The sequence below is a fragment of the Plecotus auritus genome, assembly GCF_963455305.1.
Source record: "Plecotus auritus genome assembly, chromosome: 3".
Lineage (NCBI taxonomy): Eukaryota > Metazoa > Chordata > Mammalia > Chiroptera > Vespertilionidae > Plecotus > Plecotus auritus.
This window is the reverse complement of record NC_137772.1, coordinates 43,760,566-43,785,276: the sequence shown is the minus strand read 5'-3', so window position 1 is coordinate 43,785,276 and position 24,711 is coordinate 43,760,566. Positions and strand designations below refer to the sequence as shown.

Below are 24,711 nucleotides of genomic sequence, written 5' to 3'. Positions count from 1 at the left end.
GTTCAACAGGGATTCTTAAATTTGCTCTAAAACCTATTACCTTCACTCTGGCTGCTGAAGAGTGGTTTCATCTTGCTATTTCAGAAAAGCATTTGGAAACTTGGAGTATTTCTTCCAATTTCTCATTTACGTAATGTATTTTGTATGTCTTCCTTCTCCTAGTTGATTCAGAAAGGCACCAAGCTAGTTTTGGAACAAGTTGTGACATCTATCGCATCAGTTGCAGATACTGCAGAGGAAAAGTTTGTCCCCTACTATGACTTATTTATGCCATCACTAAAGCACATTGTTGAGAACGCAGTTCAAAAGGAACTTAGACTTCTCAGAGGAAAAACTATTGAATGCATCAGTCTCATTGGTCTGGCTGTTGGGAAGGAAAAAGTAAGTGATTTACAGTATGTTGAATTTACTATAATTTGTCTATGGAGGCATTGAGGGTGCAAGAGGGTTTTTTCCTTCTGATAAGTGGTTTTCTGTGTGCTTTTTTTTCTCCCATCAGCTTACCCTCACATTCCCATTTTATATATAAACTAGAGACCTGGTGCACGAAATTCGTGCACGGAGGGCAGGGTGGGGTGGGTCCCCTCAGCCCAGCCTGCACCTTCTCTAATCCAGGACCCATTGGGGGATGTCCCGGGGATCAGGCCTAAACCGGCAGTCAGACATCCCTCTCACAATCCAGGACCACTGGCTCTTAATCACTCGCCTGCCTGCCTGGTCGCCCCCAACTTCACCACCCCCAACCCCACCGGCCTGGTCGCCCCTACCCAGCCCCCACCCCCCTTGCCAGCCTGATTGCCCCTCACTGCCCCCCTCCACCACCCCCTGCCCCCACCCCCTCTTCTGGCCAGGTCGCTCCCAACTGCCCCGCTCCCCCTGCTGGCCTGGTCTCCCCAACTGCCCCCCTCTGCTGGCCTGGTTGCCCCTAACTGGCCCCCACCCACCCCACCCCCCGCTGCCAGCCTGGTTGCCCCACGTAGCCTGCTGTTCAATCGTTTGGTTGTCCCTCACTAATCCCCCTGGCAGCCTGGTCATAGGCAGCCACCTTGTGAGGGTGTGAGGGTTAATTTGCTATTACCTCTTTATTATACAGGATAAATTGTTGCCTTCATATTTTCATTGTTAATATTAAGGTTTTTAATTCAAGTTATACTCTTGAGACCTCCCCCTTTCTTACCACATGTACAGTCTATCTCTTGGGAGCATGTGGAATTCAGGATCCATGTTTAGTTTCACTCATTTAAACATTTGCTTGGAAACATTCCAGTTGCTTTCCTGTTCACTTAAAAAACATCAGGTGGCCCTAGCTGGTTTGGCTCTGTGGATAGAGCATCAGCCTGCATACTGAAGGGTACCAGTTGATTCCAATCAAGGGCACATGACTGGGTGGCAGGCTCAATCCCCAGTAGAGGGCATGCAGGAGGCAGCCAATTGGTGATTCTCTCATCATTATGTTTCTATCTCCCTTCCTCTCTGAAATCAATAAAAAAAATTTTTTTTTTTTAAATCGGGTGTCCTAAGAGAGAAATCTTTATATATATAGCTTTTCAGAATATAATTACCAAGGAGCATTGGCCATTGTGTTTTTTTTTCCCAGCCAACAACTCAGAGTTGTCAAAACTAATCCAAAAGAAATTCTTCTGTCATTCACCCCTCATGTTCTGATTCTCAGAACTACCAACATAGAACCCCTCACTGTGGTCTCTAAAACCAGCATTAGTATTAACTTACCTTATAAATTGTTTTCTGTGGGATACCGAGAATCTAACCAGTAAAACATTTTTATGTTACATATTTGTATATCTGGCTTTCAAGTATTTTTGAATCACTGCCTGTTTATACAATAGAGATTGCCAGAACCACAGTTAAATGAAAATCATATAGGTTTATGGAGCAATCCAAAATTTTCTTTCTGGATTTGGATTATCATTTTACTGCTGGAAATGCATAAGCCATAGACCAAAATTTGATGCCATTAGAAATAATTTTTATACTGCAATTCACTTTGACTTTAGCAGAATATATTTTTCTAGAAAGAACACTAAGTCTTGCAATATGGTGAAAATTTTTCAACATAATACTTTTTATCTGAGGGGTTATGACCAATATGGGAAATGTAATAGATCTTTTAGGCAAGTTTTGTTATTACACAAGAAACATTAAGTACCTCTCTGATTTGATATACAAGAGTCATATTGGTGTTGTTTTTCTTAAATATTTTTTTCTAGTTCATGCAAGATGCATCGGATGTGATGCAGCTATTGTTGAAGACCCAGACAGACTTCAGTGATATGGAAGATGATGATCCTCAGGTAAAGCAGCCTCAATATGTTCCATCCTAATCCATTTAGGAGTTTCAGCTAGTTGCAAGGTTAAATGTACTTTAAAAAAAAAAAAAAAAAAATGGAATAATAGGTTTCCTAAGCAATATCAACCACACATTTCAGAACCATTCTTCACTGGTTTGGTTTCAACTTCTCATAAGTATTCATAATGCCTAACATAAAATAGGCACTTAAATAGTTTTAATTGAATTTTTACTTTTTCTCAGTTTGCTGTAGCTGCTCCGTCTCGACTCTCAATGTTTTGATGCTCTTGAGGATCTGTCCTAGGCCCTCTTTTCTCCTCATTCCCCTCAAGCAGTGTCATTCACAATCATGGCCTCGGTTCTGCTTGTGGCTTCCAGATCTTTCTCTGAATTTGGGCTTCATTTATCCAAACACTTACGAGGCATCTCTATTTGGATGTCTCCTAGTCCTTTGAATGCCACATAAATTCCCCTCCCCTGTCAAAAGAAAAGAAATGCAGAAACCTAACTATCTTAGAACATGCCATGCTCTCTTCTCTCTGCCTGTGAATACTAGTAAACAAACATTTCTTTAACTTAGAAAGAATCCTCCCCCACTCAACCTGGCTAACTCCTGCTTATATTTCACATCCAGTACCAGTTTCAATGGTGGGTACTTATGACACTGTTGTAATAATTGTAATTGTTCATCCTAATCTTAATTGTATTTAGAATGCCTAACATAACACAGGCACTCAATAAATAGTTGGATTAAATTTTGGCTTTACACAGCCACACTATAATTATTTCCCTTACACTCAAAATTGTGTTTTTGTTTTGTTTTTCTAAATTAGGAGTGGGAAGCAAGGTATGTGAGATAGATATATAGATAGATATAGGGGAGTAAAAAATCCCTTTCTGGGTTACAGAGCCTAGATTCCCTATAGGTAAGTAAGTCTATGTAAACACAGTAGTAGAAGAGGTGTCAAATAGACCAGCCACTTACACAGGAAATTACAACACCTACGAGAAAGGGATGTTTTGTTTCTTGGGTGTTAATGTTTAATGGATGGAACACTAGGCAGTAGGGATACAAAGTCAAATAAAATGTGTCTGCCTTCAAAAGAAATTAGTGCCTAGGATTTTAAGTAGGTTTTATTTATATGACTCAGGTGATAGTAGAGAAAACTATGTTGCTTCTTGAACGTAGGAAAAATAGATATGATCCTGGTCTTTCTGTATTGCTTCACTTGCTGTGACTATATTCCAGTGTAGAGGTTCCCAGTGATTTTGTTATTATTTCTGAACATTTTAAGTTTATGACCTTAGAAAATGCTTAAAAGCCATGAATGTAAAATAAAACATTATTTCTATGAAATAGGAAATTACTTGCTTTATGTCTTATTTACCTATTGTTTTTAAAATTTAATTTTTCACTTTCCCCCCAGATCTCTTACATGATCTCAGCATGGGCCAGAATGTGCAAAATCCTTGGAAAAGAATTTCAGCAATACCTTCCAGTGGTTATGGGGCCTTTAATGAAGACAGCTTCAATTAAGCCTGAAGTAGCCCTTTTAGATAGTAAGTGTCTTCAAGAAGACAGGAATTGTAAAATTTCTCTTTGTTACTAATTTTAATATGAATTTGTTTTTTTTCTCTGTAATAGCCCAAGACATGGAGAATATGAGTGATGATGATGGTTGGGAGTTTGTGAACCTTGGAGACCAGCAAAGTTTTGGTATTAAAACTGCAGGACTGGAAGAAAAATCAACTGCTTGTCAGATGCTGGTAAGTGATAATGTTTAAACATTATTTAACAACTTCTCATAAAAACTGCATATATATATGATAGCAATGCTTTTAATAGATGCTAAGAATACTATTTTGAAGAGCAAGAATATATTCTTTGAAAAATGTAGAAACCTTTTGACCCAACATTTCTACTTCTGGATTCTCATCCTGAAGAAATCATGTGGATACAACTTTTCATCATCAGTGCTTTTTCTAATAACAACAAAAAAATAGCCTGAATGCCTGTTATTAGGAAGGTGATTGATAATTACAATACTTTGGAGTATTACAAAGCCATGGAACGCAAGGATTTTTGTGTTTTGTGCTTAGTGTATAAGTAGGTAGCCAGGAATATTTTTTGAATGAACAGAAATGTACTCATGATGTTAAAAATAAAACTGGTATCTTTTCAGTTGTATAAACAAACATGGTAGCAAAATTAAAATGTTCACAATGATTATCTTGTGGTATTATAGAGTGTGTGTTTAATCTTTGGGTTTTTCTTTTTTCTTTTTTTCTTTATGAGCATGTTATAGACAGTGAGGTTTAATGTATTTCACTATTAAAATGAATTTTTACAAAATAACATGGGCCTGTTGCTACAGATTTACAAAATAAGTGATATGCTACGATTAAGTTTTTGGGTTTATATCTTTAAATTGTTTTTTTTTCTTAAGTGATATATTTTGTTGGGAGTATTTTCATTATAAGAGTGCTGAAACTTGATAAATTTACACGAGAAGTTAAAAAAAGGAGTATTCCCGACTTTGAATGACAATATACTGTATATACAATAATCATTCCATGGCGCTTTCCATTTTACCTTTTTATGTTACGAGACTAATTAATTTGATAGTCATGCATGCATTAAATGTAATTCTAGTCAGGACACAACATTCTCTGGTCCTTAGAGTCTGCTGTTTGTGAATAAAAATACCTGTAAACTAATGTGGATCTTGATTTCTTTTCTAATACTTTGGTTTCAGGTTTGCTATGCTAAGGAGTTAAAGGAAGGCTTTGTGGAATATACCGAACAGGTTGTCAAACTGATGGTCCCTTTACTGAAATTTTATTTCCATGATGATATCCTACAATATTTGAATGCAAAACATGTCTAGATTTAGTTAAATTGTAGCTTGTGCAGGTATTATTAAACTTTGTGTTAACTGAAGGGTACATCATCATTATTGTTTGTGTTTGTACTAACTGTACTTTCAGGTTATAAACTTGGTTCTTTGTTTCACTTGTGCCAAAAACACGAAAAACATTACCTACCCTCTAGTTGGCAGTTTTCTATGGCCCACTGAAGGATTTTAAGGATTGGTATTTTATTATTAGCAAATGTTTACATTGTATATAATTGTTACTTCTCCTAAATGTCTTTTTGTAATGTTAAAAAAGTAAGACCTTTCATAATAAGTTAGAAACCCCACTAATTCTTAACTTACTACAGCACAGAATCCTACATTTCAAATGAAGATAGCACCTTTGGGGAGAAACATCTCTTGGTAAATCTGCATATTAAATGTTTCACTCCTCAACTTGATGATAATAATTAATATGTATAGGTGCATTTTTGTTACGCCTTTACGCACACACAGAATTTCATAGATGGGTATAAAAAGGGGCAACTAAACAGAGTGATAGAGCCCAGGTCCCAATGTAGATCTGTCTGCCTCTGGAGTCCTTGGTTGTGGTTCCTCATGTACTATTCTGTGTAGTGTCCTTTACAGAAGAGGCTTTTGCCCAGCAGACACTTCCCATGATGCAAAAGGACAAAACATTGTTTTTAAGAGAAAGTCTTGAGACCTCATTTTACAAATGGTGTTAGATAGGGAGAGGCAACTTAATCATTGAAAATTGAAAAGGCTAGTACAGGAAGAGACCCCAAGGGTCCCACTGGTCTTTTCACAGTCATTTTTTATGTTTTTGGTTTACATTGGAAGTTCATTCTTGCTATATTGTAGGTGACAGAAAAGACAGGAGGTATGCCTTATGAGCAGGGAGACTTCTATTTTTATGCACATGTCATATTTAACACAAGCTCTTGGATGGCAGTCTTAGATAAATAGAAGTTGCCTAGCACTCCAGTTAACTCAGTGAGCACTTAAACATTAAAGTAAGCAAAAATGATAGAACAGGCTTTTGAGGACAGTGATTACATTTCCTTAACAATAAAACGTGTTCGAGTGGCAGCAGCAGAATCCATGCCTCTACTCCTGGAATGTGCAAGAGTTCGAGGTCCTGAGTATCTCACACAGATGTGGCATTTTATGTGTGATGCTCTAATCAAGGCTATTGGTACAGAACCAGATTCAGATGTCCTCTCAGAAATAATGCATTCTTTTGCAAAGGTAAATATTTTTCTCTTAAAAATATGTATTAAGGTTGGGTATTCATTTATTAGTCTTGCTAAATATGTTGGGGGATTTTATTGATTTCAAAGGGGAAGGGAGGGAGATAATAGAAACATCAATGATGAGAGTAGAATTTATTGGCTGCCTCCTGCACACCCCTTACTGGGAATCAAGCCCACAACTCAGACATGTGCCATGACCAGAATCTAACCGCAACCTCCTGGTTCATAGGTTGACACTTAACCACTGAACCACACCAGCTGGGCTATAACAAAATTTTTTTAAGTCAAAACCGTTCATTTCTTTTAATGTTTTATTGTCATTTTGTATTGTGTGTTTTTGTTTGCTTTTGTTTTTTTAGGAGTAGCTCCTCTGGTATTCCAGGCTTGAGTATCATCTCCAACTCCCATATAGTTTCTGTCCTAGTCTCCCATATTCCTCTTTTTTCCTCCCTGTTGCTTTCTCTCTCCTTTGTGCTGTTTTTATATCGTCAGTTGGTTTGTTCCAGAAGTCGCTTTTTCTTTTCCTCCCAGTTCTTTTCTCAAGAATTAACTTGCCCTTTGTTTGTCTCATTCACTTTCCCATATTCTTGGTTACCACTATAGCACACAGCTCCATAACTTGCTCCATAGTTTGGTTTAAAAGTTCTTCAGCATCTTTATTTGTCCCCATTTACACTCCTGCAGTTTAAAATTTATTTTATTTTTCCAAAGAAGGCCAGATTTTTCTGTAACATCCTTGTCTGCCCATATTATTCCCACTGCCTATAATGCCCTTTCATGACAGACTTACCTTTTCTCCACTGCTGTCTTTTAAAGAGTATATGTATAATTGAGCTCCTAGAAGCGAGTTGGTCTGTTCCATCTTTGAACCCTCAGCAACTAGCATAATGCCTGGCACTTAAGATATGCCAAGGACAAGTTTTAAAAATATATATTTTTTAAAAAAATTTTAAATACTGGCAGGTTAACAAAAAAAAACACCACACAAGCGTATCTACTCACTTAGTAGTTTCCAGGGTACTGAATTATGTTAATTTTTCTCAGATTCTCTGTGATTCTTAATGAAGTTTAACTTTTGACTCTTAAAAACACATAAATCTCATGGGTTGCTTTCTTTGCTCAACCTCATTTTAGTGCATTGAAGTAATGGGAGATGGATGCCTTAATAATGAACACTTTGAAGAATTGGGAGGTATACTGAAAGCTAAACTCGAAGAACATTTTAAAAATCAAGAATTGCGGCAAGGTAAGTTTTTTATGCTTCTATTTTTTTAATGTAATACCTTAACCATTTTGATGACCATTTAAAAAGACATTTATTTGGGTGTGTTTTAGTTAAAAGACAAGATGAAGACTATGATGAGCAGGTGGAAGAGTCACTACAAGATGAGGTAAAATGTTAAGAAATTAATTTACATAACCATTTGCATCTGGAAGATTTTTAAATGCTTAAGTCTAATTCATCTGACTTGTCATTCTGATGTAATTATCAGTAATCTTTAGCAGAAGACTGACATATTTCATTCATATGTGTAGAGAATAAGTAATTTGAAATTAGCTGATTTCTTTTTTGAATGCTGTGTGTGCATTTTGTTGCAATACTTCATACATAAAAGTACTTTGGAGTTCATCTAGTATTCTCTTTTAAATACTCTTTATCACAACCGTTTGTATTTGGTGATGCTTTCACTATGTTAAAGATACTTGAATTCAATTCAGATGATAAATGACTGCCTAAAGCCACACACTGTTGAAGACCTAGGGCTTAAGGCCAGATTTTTTTTGTAACATCAGCTGTCTTTCTAATGGACCACAGAATAATGCAGATTTCCTTCTGGTAAATAATGTACATGCACTGGTTAATAGAATTCTTCTTCACCTTGTGACTCAGTTCTCTCCTCATCAAACCACTTGACACCATCAAACATATTTCAGCTGTGTATTTCAAATCCAGAATATGTGGCATGTTGCCATCCTGGAGGACCAGGTCTTCCCAGTTCTCTGCAGGGTGCTCACATGCTGCTGCACAAAAGTCGATGAGATGTTATAAGTAACTGACCCACCATCCCACTCCAAAATTAGAAACATTCTTGGAAAAAAAAACTAAAGTAAAAACAACTTTGTTTCAGAACTTTGAAATTTTGGATAATTTTTCAGTCACATATATTTTACTGTGTACCAAGAAAAATCTGCAGTGAGTGCAGTACAATACTTGCCAAACATTTATCTTTCCATAGATAAGTAAGAGGCATGACACCCAATCATTGAGGTAACCTCAGATTCTTGCTATGCTTTTAAGAAAGTGATAAGAAATTTAATTTTTATGTTTCTTAGATTTTAAAAAATGAATGTTATTGTTAATAGTGGGGATACTTTTTAATACATATGAGTGTGTTTTGTTTTAGGATGATAATGATGTTTATATTCTGACCAAAGTGTCAGACATTTTACACTCAATATTCAGTAGCTACAAGGAAAAGGTGTTACCATGGTTTGAACAGCTGCTTCCATTAATTGTCAACCTAATTGTAAGTATTGCCTCTCCTTGACAGTTATTTTAGATAGTTGATTTGGAATTCTTTCATTGCAGCATTTGGGAACTTTTACTTTGAAATTAAAATGGGTCTTAGAAATCACAGTTTTTCACTTTGCATCTTTAATTTTTATCAAAATTATTGCATTCCCCTGGATATTTTCTCCCTCAGTGTGTACTTTAAGTTTGCTAATCGGTCTTTCCATAGTTCAATTAAATTGTAATCTAAAAGATATACATAAGATTTTAAATTTCAGATTATCTATGCCTTACTAAATTAATAAATGAAAAACAGAATGATTACATTTTTTGCAATGGACCCTACAGAATTCAGTTATGACAACCAGTAATCAGATTCTGGGTGATAGCCTCATATATTTCGTTTTTTTAAATATAAGGTAAACGTACGTACATTGTTGCCACTGTCAGTTCTTCCTGGTATATGGTAGTGTCACATTGTGGAATTCCGTAACAAATTACACAAGGCTTTTAAACCTTTACTTATTTAAATCCATATAGTACTTTGAGGATTTTTATTCTCAAGAAGTGATTGTTGCTTTTGTTTTTCCTTGCCTGTATCAGGAATATTTGTGGAAGCCAATAGTCCATAGTGACTATTTATGTATTTATTTATATTTGTATGTACTTCAATATTCAAAGCTTAAAAGAGTATCTCTTTTGTAGTGTCCACATAGACCATGGCCAGACAGACAATGGGGATTATGCATCTTTGACGATGTTATAGAACACTGTAGTCCTGCCTCATTTAAATATGCAGAATATTTCTTAAGGCCAATGCTCCAATATGTATGTGACAGCAGCCCAGAAGTCAGGCAAGCAGCTGCATATGGCCTGGGAGTCATGGCACAGTATGGTGGAGATAACTATCGTCCTTTTTGTACAGGTACTGATGTTTATTTGGTTACATGCATGTCCTTCCAGGCATCCCTTTTGTTTTTACCTCATGCTCCCTCTCTTTCCCTTTTTCAAAAATTTCATCTGTGGCCCTTAAGAATTTACAGCCTTTATTCTCATAGAAATGGAAATGAAATGTGAATGGAATCAGAGCCTCTCCACCTGGACTTTATTTTGGGTTTGGGGAATATATCACAGCCCTAACATGGGACTTTTAAAAACGTTTTTATTAAATTTATTGGGGTCACATTGGTTAATAGCATCATACAGATTTCAAGTGTACTTTATTTTTTTTCCTTTTTATTAATCCTCACCTGAGGATTCCAATGATTTTTTTAGGGAGAGTGGGAGAGAATGGAAAAGACAGAAACATCTATGTAAGAGAAACACATCAATTGGTTGCCTCCTGCACGAGCCCTGACCAGGGCCCAGGCTGGGGAGGACCCTGCAACCAAGGTATGTGCCCTTGACTGGAATTGAACCCAGGACCCTTTGGTCCGCAGGCCGACACGCCTATCCACTAAGCCAGTCGTCGGCAAACTGCGGCTCGCGAGCCACATGCGGCTCTTTGGCCCCTTCAGTTTTTAGCAAAGGCCAGCTTAGGAGTACCCTAATTAAGTTAATAACAATGTACTTACCTATATAGTTTAAGCTTAAAAAATTTGGCTCTCAAAAGAAATTTCAATTGTTGTACTGTTGATATTTGGCTCTGTTGACTGATGAGTTTGCCGACCTCTGCACTAAGCCAAACCAGGGCAAGTGTATATTTCTATGATACAAGATCTGTATATTGCACTGTGTGCCCATTACCCAAAGTCAAATAATCTTTCTAGACCCCCTTCAACCTTCACCCCCCCCCCCACACACACACACACACACACACACACCATCCTTTTCCCTTTGGCAACCACCACACTGCTGTTTTTGTCTATGCATTTCAGTTTTATATCCCACATTTGAAGTCATATGGTTCTTAGCTTTTTCTGATTTATTTAATTTAGCATAATATCCTTAAAGTCCATCCATGTTGTCACAAATGGCAAGTATTTCATCTTTTCTTATGGCCTAGTAGTATTCCATTATGTATATACTAGAGGCCCAGTGCACGACAATGGGAGTCCCCTCAGCCTGGCCTGCACCCTTTAGCAGTCAGGGAGCCCTTGGGGAATGTCAGACTGATGGTTTAGGCCCATGGGCCTAAGGCTCAGTCATACATCCCTAGTGCTGCCACGGAGGCAGGAGAGGCTCCCACCACCGCCTCCGCGCTTACCAGCCATCAGCCCGGCTTGAGGCTGAGGTGGCACTCCCCCTGTGGGAGCACACTGACCACCAGGGGCTAGTTCCTGTGTTGACATCTGCCCCTTGGTGGTCAGTGCGTGTCATAGCGACCAGTCATTCCACTGTTCGGTCAATTTGCATATTTCCCTTTTATTATATAGGACTAGAGGCCCGGTGCACTAATTAGTGCATGGGTGGGGTCCAGCCAGCCCACCCTGATGGGGGCCATCGGGGCCAGGCCAGCAGTGGCAAGGGGAGGCAGGAGGTTAGCTGGCCAGCCGGGGGGGGGGGGAGAGGCCACAGGAGGTTGGGTGGGCCACCAATTGGGGCCCTTGATTGGCCCGGCCGCCGCAGTGCGCGTCATAGTGACTGGTTGTTCCAGCCGCCTAGCTTTTATATCCATAAATGTACCACATCTTTATACAATCCTCTATCACAGGACACTTTGGTGGCTCCATGTCTTAGCCACCATGCATAAAGCTTCAATGAACATAGGGGTGCATATATCTTCGCAAATACACGTTTCAAGTTTTTCTGGTGTATGCCCAGGAGAGTGATTGCGAGGTCATATGTAACTCTATTCTTAATATTTTTAGGAATCCCCAGACTGTTTTCCATAGTGACTGTATCCGTCTACATTCCCACCAGCAGTGAATGAGGGTTCCCTTTTCTCCATAACCTCTCCAACACTTGTTATTGCTTGTCTTACTGATATTAGCCATTCTAACAGGTGTGGTATTGTAGTATCTCATTGTAGTTTTGATTTGCATTTTCCTAATTGCTAGTGAGGTTAAACATCTTTTCATATTATCTGTGGGCCATTTATATGTCTTTTTGGGGGGAGGTGTCTGTTTGGGTCCTCTGCCCATTTTTTAATTGGGTTGTTTGGTATTGAGTTTTATGAGTTCTATATATATTTTGGATATTAAACCTTTTTCAGAGCTATTGTTTGAAAATATCATATCCCATTTGGTCTGCTTCCTCTTTGTTTTGTTGTCTGTTTCTTCTGCTGTGCAGAATTAGTTTAATATAGTCCCATTCATTTATTTTTGTCTTTACTTCCCTTGCCTTTGGGGTCAAATTCATAAAATGTTCTCACAGCCAAAGTCCATAAGTTTAGTACCTATGTTTTCTTCTGTGTGACTTATTGTTTTAGATCTTATGATCAGGTCTTTGATCCATTTTTAATTAATGTTTGTACATGGTGACAAACTAATCTCATTTCAGTCTTTTGCATGTGGCTTTCCAATTTTCCCAGCACCATTATGTATTTCTGGCTCCTTTTTCAAAAATTATCTGCCCATTTGCATTGATCTGTGTGTCTGTTTTTCTGCCAGTATCATGCTGTTTTGATTATCATAGCTCTGTAGTGTAATTTGGAGTCTGGTAATGTGATACCTCCGGTTTTGTTGTTTTTTCTCAGGATTGCTTTGGCTATTCAGAGTCTTTTGTGTTGTGGTTCCATGCAAATCTGATGGGGTTTTTGTTGTTGGATTTCTTTAAAAAATTACATTGGGATTTTGATGGGTATTGCATTAAATCTGTATGTTGCTGTGGTTAATATGGCCATTTTAATTTTTTTGATTCTTCCAATCCATGAACATAGAATATTGTTCCATTTTGTTGTGTCTTTTTCAATCTCTTTTAATAATGCTTTGTAATTTTCAGTAGATAGGTCTTCCACATTCTTTGTTAAGTTTATTCCTAGGTATTTTATTCTTTTGGTCACAATTGCAAAAGGAATTTCTTTTTCTGTTTACTTTTCTGAAGTCTCATTGTTAGTATACTGGAAGGCGATGGATTTTTGCACATTGATTTTGTATCCTATCACTTGACTGTATTTGTTTATTGTTTCAAATAGTTTTTTGGTGGAGTCTTTAGGGATTTCTAAATACAGAATCATGTCATCTGTAAGAAGTGACAGTTCCTTCCCTGTTTGGATGCCTTTTATTTCTCTTGCCTTTATTACTCTGGCTAGTACTATGTTGAATAAGAGTGGGCATCCTTGTAATGTTCCTAATGTTAGGTTATTTCAGATTTCTGTTGTTTCTTGAGATAAGCCCATCCTATATAATAAAAGCCTAATATGCAAATCAACTGAATGGCAGAACGACTGGTCGCTATGACACGCACTGACTACCACGGGGCAGACGCTCAATGCAGGAGCTGCCCCCACCCCACAGGCCATAGGCCAGCCAAGGCAGGTGCCAGCGGGGACCCCCCTGATCGCCCTACAGAGGGAGGCGACTGGCGGGAGGCAGGACCAGCAAGTGCACAGTGCCAGGCAGGCCAAGGTGGGTGCCAGCGGGGGCCCTCTGATTACCCTGCCAGTTGCTCCACACATCGGCCCTGATCGCTGGCCAAGCCTAGGGACCCTACCCGTGCACCAATTTTGTGCACCAGGCTCTGGTAATGATATAAACTTCTCTCTTATTACTGCTTTCGCTGCATCCCAGAAGTTTTGTTATATCAGATTGAAATTCTCATTTGTCTCTATATATCTTTGGATCTCATCTTTTATTTTTTTGACCCAGTCATTTTGTAGTAGTATGTTGGTTTCTTTACTTCCATTTTGTAGTTGATTTCTAATTTCAAGGCATTGTGGTCAGAAAATATACTTGGTATAATTTCAATGTTCTTGAATTTGTTGAGTCTAGTTTTATGACCCAACATATGGTCTATCCTTGAGAATGTTCCATGTGCACTGGAGAAGAATGGTATAATCTGGTGTTCTGGGATGAAGAGGTCTGTAAATTTCAAGTATGTCCATTTGGTCTATTTGTCATTTAAAGGCCAGTATTTCTTTATCGATTTTCTGTTTGGATGATCTATGTAGCACTGTCGATAGAGTATTAAGGTCCCCAACTATGATTGTGTTTTGATCTTTCTCCCTTTTCCTGTTAGTAGCTGCTTTATGTATTTCAGTGCTTCCTGATATTTTTCAAGAAGAGTTAAGTCTTCTTGATGTAGTGTCCCCTTTATCATTATAAAATGTCCATTATTGTCTCTTGTTACCTTGAAATCTATTTTGTTAGATGTAAGTATGGCTATGCCTGTTCTTTTTGTTGTTGTTGTTTTTCTCACCCAAGAATATTTTTTCACTTATTTTTGGAGAGAGTAGAAGGGAGGGGGAGATAGAAACATCAATGTGAGAGAGACACATTGATTGGTTGATTCCCACATGAGCCCCTACCAGTGCCAGGGATCAAGCCTGCAAACATGGTACGTGCCCTTTACTGGAATCAAACCCGGGACCCTTCAGTCTGATGATCAAAGCTCTATCCACTGAGACAGACTGGCTAGAGCTGCACCTGTTTTTCTGTGGATGTTTGCTTGAAGAATCATCTTTTTTTTTTTTTAACGATGTTATATTTTTATTGATTTTAGAGAGAGAGAGAGAAACATCAATGAGATGGGAGAAACAGCAATCAGCTGCCATCTGCACACCCCCTACTGGGGATCAAGCCTGCAAATCAGAGCATGTGCCCTGACTGGCAGTCAAACCAGGGCATCTTATTGCATGGGACAACACTCAATCCACTGAGCCACACTGGCCAGGTTTCACCCTTTGAGTTTATTTTTGCCTTTGCAGCTTAGATAAGTCTTTTGAAAGCAGCATATGGTTGGGTTTTTTCTTTTCATCCAATCTGCTACACTCTGCCTTTTTATTGGTGAAGTCAGTACCTTTACTTTTAGGGTAATTATTGATGTATGAGGATTTCCTATAGCCATTTTATTCTTTATTTTCTGGTATCTCTGTGACTCCATGTGTTCTTTTCCTTTGTGTTTCTGTCTGTTGTTTTTGTTTGTAGGTATTTTATACTTTTCTCTGTTTCCTTTTTTTAAGCTATGTGTCTGTTTTGGAGGTTGTGTGTGGTTACCATTAGGTTTATGAAAAAGTTGCATATATACAGCAGTATATATGCATCTGATCTCCATCCTCCTTTGCCAGTTCAGACCTTTACCCCCTCCCCTTTTATGTTTTTGTTGTCACAAATTATCCCTGTTTATGCTATAAGTTGATCTTACTCATACATAGTGTTGTGACCTTATGCTCTTTGTTTCAGGTGGAATAACTCCCTTGAGTATTTCCTGCAATGGAAGTTTTCTGGTGATAAATTCCCTCAGCGTCTGTATGTCTGGAAAAGTCTTTATTTCTCCTTCATATTTAAAAGATAACTCTACTGGATATATTATCCTATATAATAAAAGGGTAATATGCAAATTGACCCTAACAGCAGAACGACCGGTCGCTATGACGTGCACTGACCACCAGGGGGCAGACACTCAATACAGGAGCTGGCCCCTGGTGATTAGTGCACTCCCACAGTGGGAGCTCCGCTCAGCCACAAGCCGGGATGACAGCTGCAAGCACAGCAGTGGTCGCGGGATCCTGTCCCGCCTCCTCAGCAACGCTAAGGATGTCTGACTACAGCTTTGGCCTGCTCCCCCGCGGGGTGTGGGCCTAAGCCATCAGTTGGACATCCCCTGAGAGCTGCCAGAGAGATGTCTGACTGCCAGCTTAGGCCCATTCCCCCAGGGAGTGGGCCTAAGCCGGCAGGTGGGCATCCCCCGAGGGGTTCCGGACTGCAAGAGATGCAGACCGGGCTGAGGGACCTCCTGAGTGCACGAATTTTCATGCACTGGGCCTCTAGTTGTAGTATGTTAACCTTGGCTGGTATTTTCTCTTTCAGTCATTTGAATATTTGGTTCCACTCTCTTCTGGCTTGTAGAGTTTCTGCTGAGAAGTCTGATGATACCCTGATGAGTTTCCTTTGTAGGTCACTTCCTTTTCACTGGCTGCTTTTAGAATTTTTTCTTTGTTATTAATTTTTGACAGTTTTAATAAAATATGCCTTGTAGAGAGCTTCTTTGGATTGAGGTAACTAGGAGTTGTATTTGTTTCTTGGATTCAAGGATCTAGTTCTTTACATAGGTTTGGGAAGTTCTCATCCACTCTTTGTTTGAATAGGCTCTTTGATCCTTTCTCCCTCTCTTCTTCTGATATGCCTATTATTCTTATATACTGGAGGCACGGTACACGAAATTCGTGCACTGGAGGGGGGTGTCCCTCAGCCCGGATTGTGAGAGGGCGCAGGCCAGGCCAAGGGACCCACTGGTGCACGATCAGGGCCGGGGAGGGTTCCAGGGCGTGTCCAGCTCATCTCGCTCAGTCCCGATCGGCCAGATCCCAGCAGCAAGCTAATCTACCAGTCAGAGCGTCTACCCCCTGATGGTCAGTGCATGTCATAGTGAGCAGTTGAGCAGCCTTAGCTTATCATTAGCATATTACACTTTGATTGATTGAGTGGACGACTGGACACTTAGCATATTAGCCTTTATTATATAGGATTATTTTTTCTGATGGAGTCAGTTTTTGTAGTGCTCTTCCTTTTTTTTTTTTTTTTTTTAAATATATTTTTATTGATTTCAGAGAGGGAGAGGGAGATAGAAACATCAATTGATGAGAGAGCATCATTGAGCAGCTGCCTGCTGCATACCCCACACTGGGATTGTACCCACAACCTGGGCATGTGCTCTGACTGGGAATCAAACCATGATATCCTGGTTTTTAGGTTGACAGTCACTGAGCCACACCAGCCAGGCTCTCCTTCCTTCCTTTCCTCCCTCCCTCCCTCCCTCCCTCCCTCTCTCCCTCCCTCCCTCCCTCCCTCCCTGTTCAGGTCTCTCTTTTCTTCCCTCTGCATCATTTCTAGAAAGATTCCTACTTTGACATCACTAATTTTTCTCTCCATCTGGTCTGCTCTGTTTCCTATGCTCAGTAGTTTACTCCTAATCTCCATACTTGAATGCTCATTTCCAGGATTTTTTTAAAGTTTCAGTCTCTTTAGTAAAGTATGTAATGTTAACTAATTTTTTTTCTGATTGCATTGAATTGCCTGTCACTATTTTCTTGTATTTTATCACATATTTCCATGTGTTCCAGTTTGCTTTCTGGGGATTTTTATTTTATTTCTGAGCTTACTCACTACCATGGTTATTCATAGTATTTGCTGGTCTCTTCTTTCTAGGCATCTATGTATTACTGGCCTTTCTCCAGCAGCTTTCTCGCAAGAGGTCTTCTACTATTTTCTAGTAGGTTGTGCTGAATCACAAGATTTTTACCTCTGTGAAATCCTATAGCTGAGCTCCACAGCTGTTGTACAGCCGTGCTCCTTGGGGGTGTGGTTGTTTTTTGTTTTTGTTTCTTGCCTCTTGGTAATGGTGATTCCAGACCTGCTTACAGAGGGAAAAGGGAGCCAGCTATTCTGCTGCAATAGCTCTCTGTTTGCAGATAATATGCTCCACCTAAGACCATGGTGATGGGAGGCAAGTTTTGGGAGTCCAAGGGGTATGGCAGGGCTCTGCGGATCCGTTCCTTTGTCTGAAATATCTATTTCTCAATAGCAGACAGCAGCGGCAAAACCCCTGTACTGTGTCCTTGCTGCAGTCTCAGCTAGCTCAGCCACTGTTCTCACTGCTCATGGAGTGCCCGCTGAGACTCTGTTCCTCCCAACCAAAGGAAGTGCCTGCTACCACCATCTTCCTCCCATTTCTAGGATGAGCTTTTCTTCCTTCTCACCTCCCCATTCCCATTTGCCCACCATTGGATGCTTCAATGCACAGGTCTCAGGCATGCCTCTATATTGAGCAGAGAAACCTTTATTGAGTTATAGTTGATCAACTTGCTAAAGTTTCGGCGGGGAGGCCAAGAGAACCTTTCACGCTGCCATTCCTCTGACATCACTTTTAGGACTTTTTAAACATACTGGAGGTCCCTGTGCATTTAACATGAATACAGCTGGGCAACTTTTAAAAACTTAAGAACCCTAAGGTGACCAGGAGAGTAGTAAACTTTGGGGGACTACTAACTTCTTGGGGTCTCTTAAGTTAACAGAATGCTAATGTTCCTGATCCTGTCGGGGTGATCCCCCTTTCATTACTATGTCTGTAGCCAAGATAACAAAACATTCCTTACACTTGAACATTTCTTCATTATAACCAATAACTGGACCAAAGATAAAAGAAATATTTATGTTCATTTGCAAGAAAAGGTGAGGTTTTAACTGGCCTTTTTCAAATGCTTATTTTAGAAGCACTTCCACTGCTGGTAAGAGTTATTCAATCTGTTGATTCCAAGACCAAAGAAAATGTTAATGCTACAGAGAACTGCATCTCAGCAGTAGGGAAAATTATGAAGTTCAAACCTGACTGTGTGAACGTTGAAGAAGTCCTGCCGCACTGGTTGTCTTGGCTTCCACTACATGAAGATAAAGAAGAAGCTGTTCAGACTTTCAGTTATCTGTGCGATCTGATTGAAAGGTAAGAAAAGGGACAGATAGACCTCATTTCTTTCCCTTTCACATAAAACAGTGCTTCTTGTGCACAGCCCTCAGGTCTGTAGGTTTGTAATAACGCTTGCTGTCAAAATCACTAGTGCCCCAGTGCACAAATTCATGCACATTGAAAGGAAGTTAATTAGAAGGTGGCCGATGGGGCGGGACTGGGCCGGACATACCCTGGAACCAACCTCCCATGGTCCCTCCCCATCCGGCCACAGCTGGGGTGGTGCCACGGCTCTAAGGGTGTCTGCAGAGTGAGCAGGGTCCCTCTGGCAGGTGGGGTCCCTTGGCCTGGCCTGTGGGGATCGGGCTGAAACCAGCTCTCCAACATCCCCAAGGGGTCCTGGATTGCAAGAGGACGGTTCTCGGATGACACACCCTGGAATCGGGCTCCCTCCTCCTCTCTGGTTCCAGAGTGCGTCACCCGAGAACCGCCGCTACCAAGTCACCACAGCTCGGCAGCTCCTGCATTGAGCGTCTGCCCCCTGGTGGTCAGTGCACATCATACCTACTGGACAGTCGGACAATCACTTAGCCTTTTATATATATAGATATTAACAAAGTATATTACAGTTAAGATGGCCTCATAATCTGATTTGGGTTATTCTTTATGGAATTAATTTCAACAGATGAGGCATTATAGAATGTTGATGTTTTAAGGTTTTCTTCTAAAGTTTTCTCCCACCCTATCTATCTATTTACTTGGCTTTAGATTTTTTAAAAAATTTCCTTTTTATTGCAGTATAATTGACGTAATATAATTTATTAGTAGAATGAGATTGAGGTACATTGTTAATACCATTATTTTGAAATTCAGGTGTTTTTGTTTTGGATTCAAGAATCCGTGATATGGGCAAGTATACCAGACTGGCAATCAAGATCTGGCCCTGGGTCTTGGCATTATTAATATTATTTTGTGCCTATGAGTAAATATAAGAGTTACAACAACCTGGAGGCTACAGAAGCTATTAAATCAAAGGCGTGTTCTCTGGTGGTCTCTTTTCTAAGTCCAAGTTCTCCTGAATATTAGTCAGATCTGGGCTCTGTCGCTATTACTGCTGTAACAGCCCTCCTGGAGACCACACACTCCTTACCTACGTCTGCCTCTGAATTGACCAGTTCTCCACCATGCTATTTGATCATCTTCTTTGGAAATGACTACTACTCGGGAATTCTAGTTCGGTTCACTGTTGTATTTCTTTGCAGTAAACCTGCCTGCAGTTTATATCCTGGCTTATTCTCGAAATGCCTATCTAGCATTTGAACTTTTAAATTTAGTTTAGAAACCATTTTGTCGTACGTAAATGAAATTTGTGTTAAAAAGCTGTTATTCTTGCCCTGGCTGGTTTGGCTCAGTGGATAGAGTGCCAACCTGCAGACCAAAGGGTGTCTCGGGTTTTATTCCAGTCAAGGGTGTGTACCTCAGTTTCTGGGCTCAATCTCTGGAGGCAACCAATTGATGTGTGTCTCTCACATGGATGTTTCTTTCTCTGTGTCTCTCCCCCTCCCTTCCACTCTCTCTGAATATCAATGGGAAAAATACCCTTGGGTGAGGATTAACAAAAAAAAAGAACATGTACTTCCCAGCCCTGGCCGGGTAGCTTGATTGACTGGAGCATTATTCTGATGTGCTATGGTGTGACTGTGATCACTGGTCAGGGCACATACAGTAATCAACCAATGAATGCATAAATGAATGAAACAACAAATCAGGGTTTCTCTTTCACACTCTCCCCTCTCTCTAAAATTAATAAAAATTAATTTAAGAAAAAAAGCTGTTATTCTTGTTAATACCTTGTTTTTTGGGTGTTATGTTTTTGTTTTTTTTAATGTCACATTTTTAAAGTACTTAGAGCAGTCTATTTTTGGCCCTTAAAACAGCCCTGAGAGATGAGCCAGTATTTCCTTCTAATTTACCTGGAAAGAAACTGAAGCGCTAATAAGTAAAATTAGTTGGCTTTTCTCCTACTGAATTTTAAAAGGTAATTGATTTTAGTGAATGCATAATCATTCTGTAAAAAAACAGCTAAATTCATTATTGGAGGGAAGTTATATTCAAATATGAGCACTTGAGTGATTTCTCCTTGTAATTTTTATTTATAATGATTTTCTTCTCTTTTGTCAGTAATCATCCAATTGTTCTTGGCCCAAACAATACCAATCTGCCCAAAATATTCAGCATAATTGCAGAAGGAGAAATGCATGAGGCAATTAAACATGAAGATCCTTGTGCCAAACGTCTGGCTAATGTAGTTCGCCAAGTACAGGTAAGCTGATTTGATTAAATTGGGGAAGGGGGGAAAGTTGTTTGGGTTTTTGGGGTAGGGGTTCATGTTCTCTATTATAAGAAGCAAATCTAATGAATTAAGGAAATTTTATTTTTATATTCTCCTGACTCCAAGCCTCAGATAGATTATACACATATATGTTTTCATTATATATTACAACTAAAACATGTCTTACATTTGAAACATTTTGAACCTTTCGGTTGGTGCTTAGTACTTACTCGTTATATATAAACTAGAGGCCCGGTGCATGAAATTCGTGCACGGGAGTGGGGTCCCTCAGCCCGGCCTGCACCCTGTCTGATCCGGGACCCCTCGGGGGATGTCCGACTGCCCTCTCACAGACAGACAACCCTCTCACAATCCAGGACCGCTGGCTCCTAACCACTCACCTGCCTGCCTGATCACCCCTAACCCCTCTGCCTGATCGCCCCTAACCGCTTCTGCCTGCTGGCCTGATCACCCCTAACCGCCCTCTCCTGCTGGCCTGATTGCCCCTAACCACCTCTGCCTCGGCCCCCGCCACCGTGGCTTTGTCCGGAAGGATGACCGGAAAATGCCCGGTCGACCAGGTCATTCATGTGTGTAGGTCACCTACCTAGCATAGCTTTCTCCATGCAAAAATGAAGAAAATTTACTGTGAGTGTAATGAACTTTAAAGAAATGAACCGATTTCTTGCTTTTTCAATGATATTCATCTAACTAATCTATTTGTATAGAAAGTACATTGTCATTATTGCCATCCACCAGATGGTGATTATTAAAATATTTCTGAATGATCATTGATTGCACTTGATCTAAATCTGTGAAAATGGTTTTTTCCCTAGACTTCTGGAGGATTGTGGACTGAATGCATAGCACACCTCAGTCCTGAGCATCAGGCGGCCATACAGGAGCTCCTGAATTCTGCTTGAAGGACCTTAAGATCACCACCAGAAAACTGACTCCGAATAAACGTTTACCCTTTTGTTTAGGTTTCTTTGTTTTGTTTTTGAGCAAAAGAGAGCAGTAGAGTTGTGTGTAGGCCATTCTTCTGCAAAGCCACAACAGCAGGAAGAGAAGCACTGGGTTTCAGAATGGTGTTCAGATGGCTTTCTATCATACCACTGAAGAAGTCCCCGTAAGCCCTACAGTAGCACTGAAGAATATTTTTCTAATGGTATAGCCCACCCATCTGAAGGTGAAAGGGAAATTAAATTCATTTCCTCATTAGACATAAGGAAATTTAAGACCATCAGCTTTAAGATCCATTATTCAGCATAGATGTGTATTAAAACAATTTGCTATACACCTAGTGTTAATTCTATTGAGTGTGAGTCTTTTGTAGGGTAGAAAGAAGGCTACCCAGCATACCAGTAGATCCAAAAATTGAGGGAAAAGCTGAAGACAAAAACAAGCACGAAGATGTCATGTTTCATGTCACCGGGTTCTTTTTCCCAAAAGGCTGATGTGGTGACTCAGTTCCAAAAGCTTTTCAGCTTCCAGCCCTTGAATGTGAAGTGTCGTTGGCATGTCTGGCAGTAGTCTCTCGTTCACTCCTCAATAAACAACATTGAAATACAAAGAAGTTTGTGTAAAAATTCCATACGGTCTGGCTTTGATTCATTTGTTTTGATTATAAGAATAATCTAATATTTTTTTAAAGTAGTATCTATGGCTCTGAATGTTTATTTTTTCCCCTTATATTTTCTTTGTGCCATTCAAACTTGAAAACATTTAGTTTTTCCAACTTCCACTTTAATTTAAGCTAAGTTATGCTACATCTACTCTGTTCACAATTAGTGATTTTTTTAAAAAACTAGGATTGTTCCGGTTAGATAAAAGATTTGGCTTAGTGTTTTCATTGCAAATTGTAATTGCTATAGAGCCACACACAACTTTTAAACTTAATTTTATGAGAAATATGACAAATTATTTTCTGATAAATTCAATAAAATGTGTGAATGTTTTTTCCTTTATGTATTAACCTCACAGCAGTAAATGACTTGTTGTTTCTTTAGTTTTTCTAAAGGATCTTAATAGATTTCTGTTGAAACATCAGTGTTAACATTTTTATAGTTTGTACTAAATTTAACCGTGATATATAAATGCATTTTATGCTTAGATCAGAATTAAAATTAAAGGTTTTTTTCTTTAAATGATTTGCATTACTTTATTAAAACTAAATCTGAAATGGAATAGAAAATACAGCAGATTATATTAAGATGGTTCACTTGGTAGCAGATACCTTTCAAATATATTTTCAGTTTTCAGCACACTATTAGCCCAGAAGCTTCTGTGTCTGGCAGAATAACATGTTGAATGACTTCACCATCACAGTCATTGCTTTTAGTATGTACCTATTTGACATTTATAATGTGTGTGGAGTAATATTTGGAGCTACTTTATACCCCATACTAGAGGCCTGGTGCACAGCATTTGTGCACTGGGGTGATCCCTCAGCCCAGCCTGCACCCTCTCGCAGTCTAGGATCCCTCGGGGAGCAGGCCTAACCCGGCAGGCAGACATCCCCCAAGCAGTCCTTAGCACTGCCGTGGAGATGGGAGAGGCTCCTGCCACTGCCACTGCACTCACCAGCCGTGAGCCCGGCTTCTGGCTGAGTCGCATGCTCCCTGTGGGAGCACACTGACGACCAAGGGGCAGCTCCTGCGTTGAGCATCTGCCCCCTGGTGGTTAGTGTGTGTCATAGCAGTTGGTCGTTTGGTCAATTTGCATATGAGGGTTTTATTTTATAGAATTATTTTATGTTTAAAAACTTTAATTTTATTGAATTTATTGGGGTGACAGTTAATAAAAATATATACGTTTCAGATGTACAAGTCTATATAATGCATCATATTGTATTGTGTGTTCACTACCCAAGCTAAGTCTCCTTCCATTACCATTTATCCCCCCCTATACCCTCATCACCCCCACCCCCTCTTTCCCTGTGGTAATCACCATGCTGTTGTCTGTCTATACACCCTGTATTCTTGCTGGAGTAAATGTGTGAAGACAACCCCTTTCTGCTTTCTTACATAGAATAGAGTTTAAAAAGCCAATCAACTGGAGCAATTTGGGTGTGTGTTTTTTTTAATTATTGCTACACTTACTAGTAAAACATGGTAGAAATGGGGCATGCCTGCCTAAGTTCAGATGGAAGTATGATCTGAAGATGGCTACATTGTTTTGGAGAGTCTAGTGTTTGCAAAGTGCTTGTGGTTAAGAACCTCTTAGCAGCTAGTTTAAATATTAATGGAAACTCAGAAGATGGACCACTAAACAGGGTATGAGGATTAAATGGGCATAAGTCAATTGCAGACTGAAAATCCTTGATAGAAAAATTGGAGCCAAGCTGGCGTGGCTCGGTGGTTGAGAGTCAACCTATGAACTAGGAAGTCATGGTTCGATTCCTGGTCAGGGCATATGCCTGGGTTGTAGGCTCCATTCCTGGTGTGGGGTGTGCAGGAAGCAGCCAATCTGTGATTCTCATTATTGATGTTTCTATCCCACTCTGAAATCAATAAAAATACATTTAAAGAAAGAAAAACAATTGGAGATGAATCAAGTTATTCAGGGAAGGTTGGTATTTAAGTTATTGGGACAAAAGCCTGCAATCTGGGGCTCAAAAGTAATTGAAATGTGTTATCCCAGTATTTATCTGGGGGAACTTAATACCTCATTTTGTCTACACAAGATGAAAATTTTATTTTACCTTTTGTGCCAAATTTAGTGGCTTTGCATGTCAGCCAGGAATGATACATATATGAACCTGAGCTATTTATGGAGAGGAAAAGACACGTGGCTCTTACATTTTCTGGGTATTTTGTAACAGAATTTAAGTAAATTCCATGCACAAATGTTAGAAATTTTTAGCATAACTCACTAGGTGTGTTTTAATGCTGTACATTTGAAAAATAAAATCAAAATTAATTTGACAG

General features: G+C 39.5%; 1 protein-coding gene across 1 annotated transcript in view; it reads left to right on the top strand.

Moving 5' to 3' along the window:
- The window catches only part of IPO5 (importin 5), a 57,263-nt gene extending 33,429 nt beyond the window's left edge, over positions 1-23,834 (top strand). Inside the window, exons 14-26 of the mRNA XM_080661280.1 lie at positions 163-381; positions 2,229-2,312; positions 3,736-3,868; positions 3,954-4,075; positions 5,065-5,161; positions 6,260-6,432; positions 7,572-7,683; positions 7,773-7,828; positions 8,843-8,965; positions 9,655-9,874; positions 18,258-18,486; positions 20,632-20,773; positions 21,619-23,834. Coding sequence (XP_080517406.1) covers positions 163-381; positions 2,229-2,312; positions 3,736-3,868; positions 3,954-4,075; positions 5,065-5,161; positions 6,260-6,432; positions 7,572-7,683; positions 7,773-7,828; positions 8,843-8,965; positions 9,655-9,874; positions 18,258-18,486; positions 20,632-20,773; positions 21,619-21,705 — 1,797 coding nt within the window. The 3' untranslated portion in view covers positions 21,706-23,834. The remainder of the gene's footprint in view (positions 1-162; positions 382-2,228; positions 2,313-3,735; positions 3,869-3,953; positions 4,076-5,064; positions 5,162-6,259; positions 6,433-7,571; positions 7,684-7,772; positions 7,829-8,842; positions 8,966-9,654; positions 9,875-18,257; positions 18,487-20,631; positions 20,774-21,618) is intronic.
- The last annotated feature ends 877 nt before the right edge of the window (positions 23,835-24,711 follow it).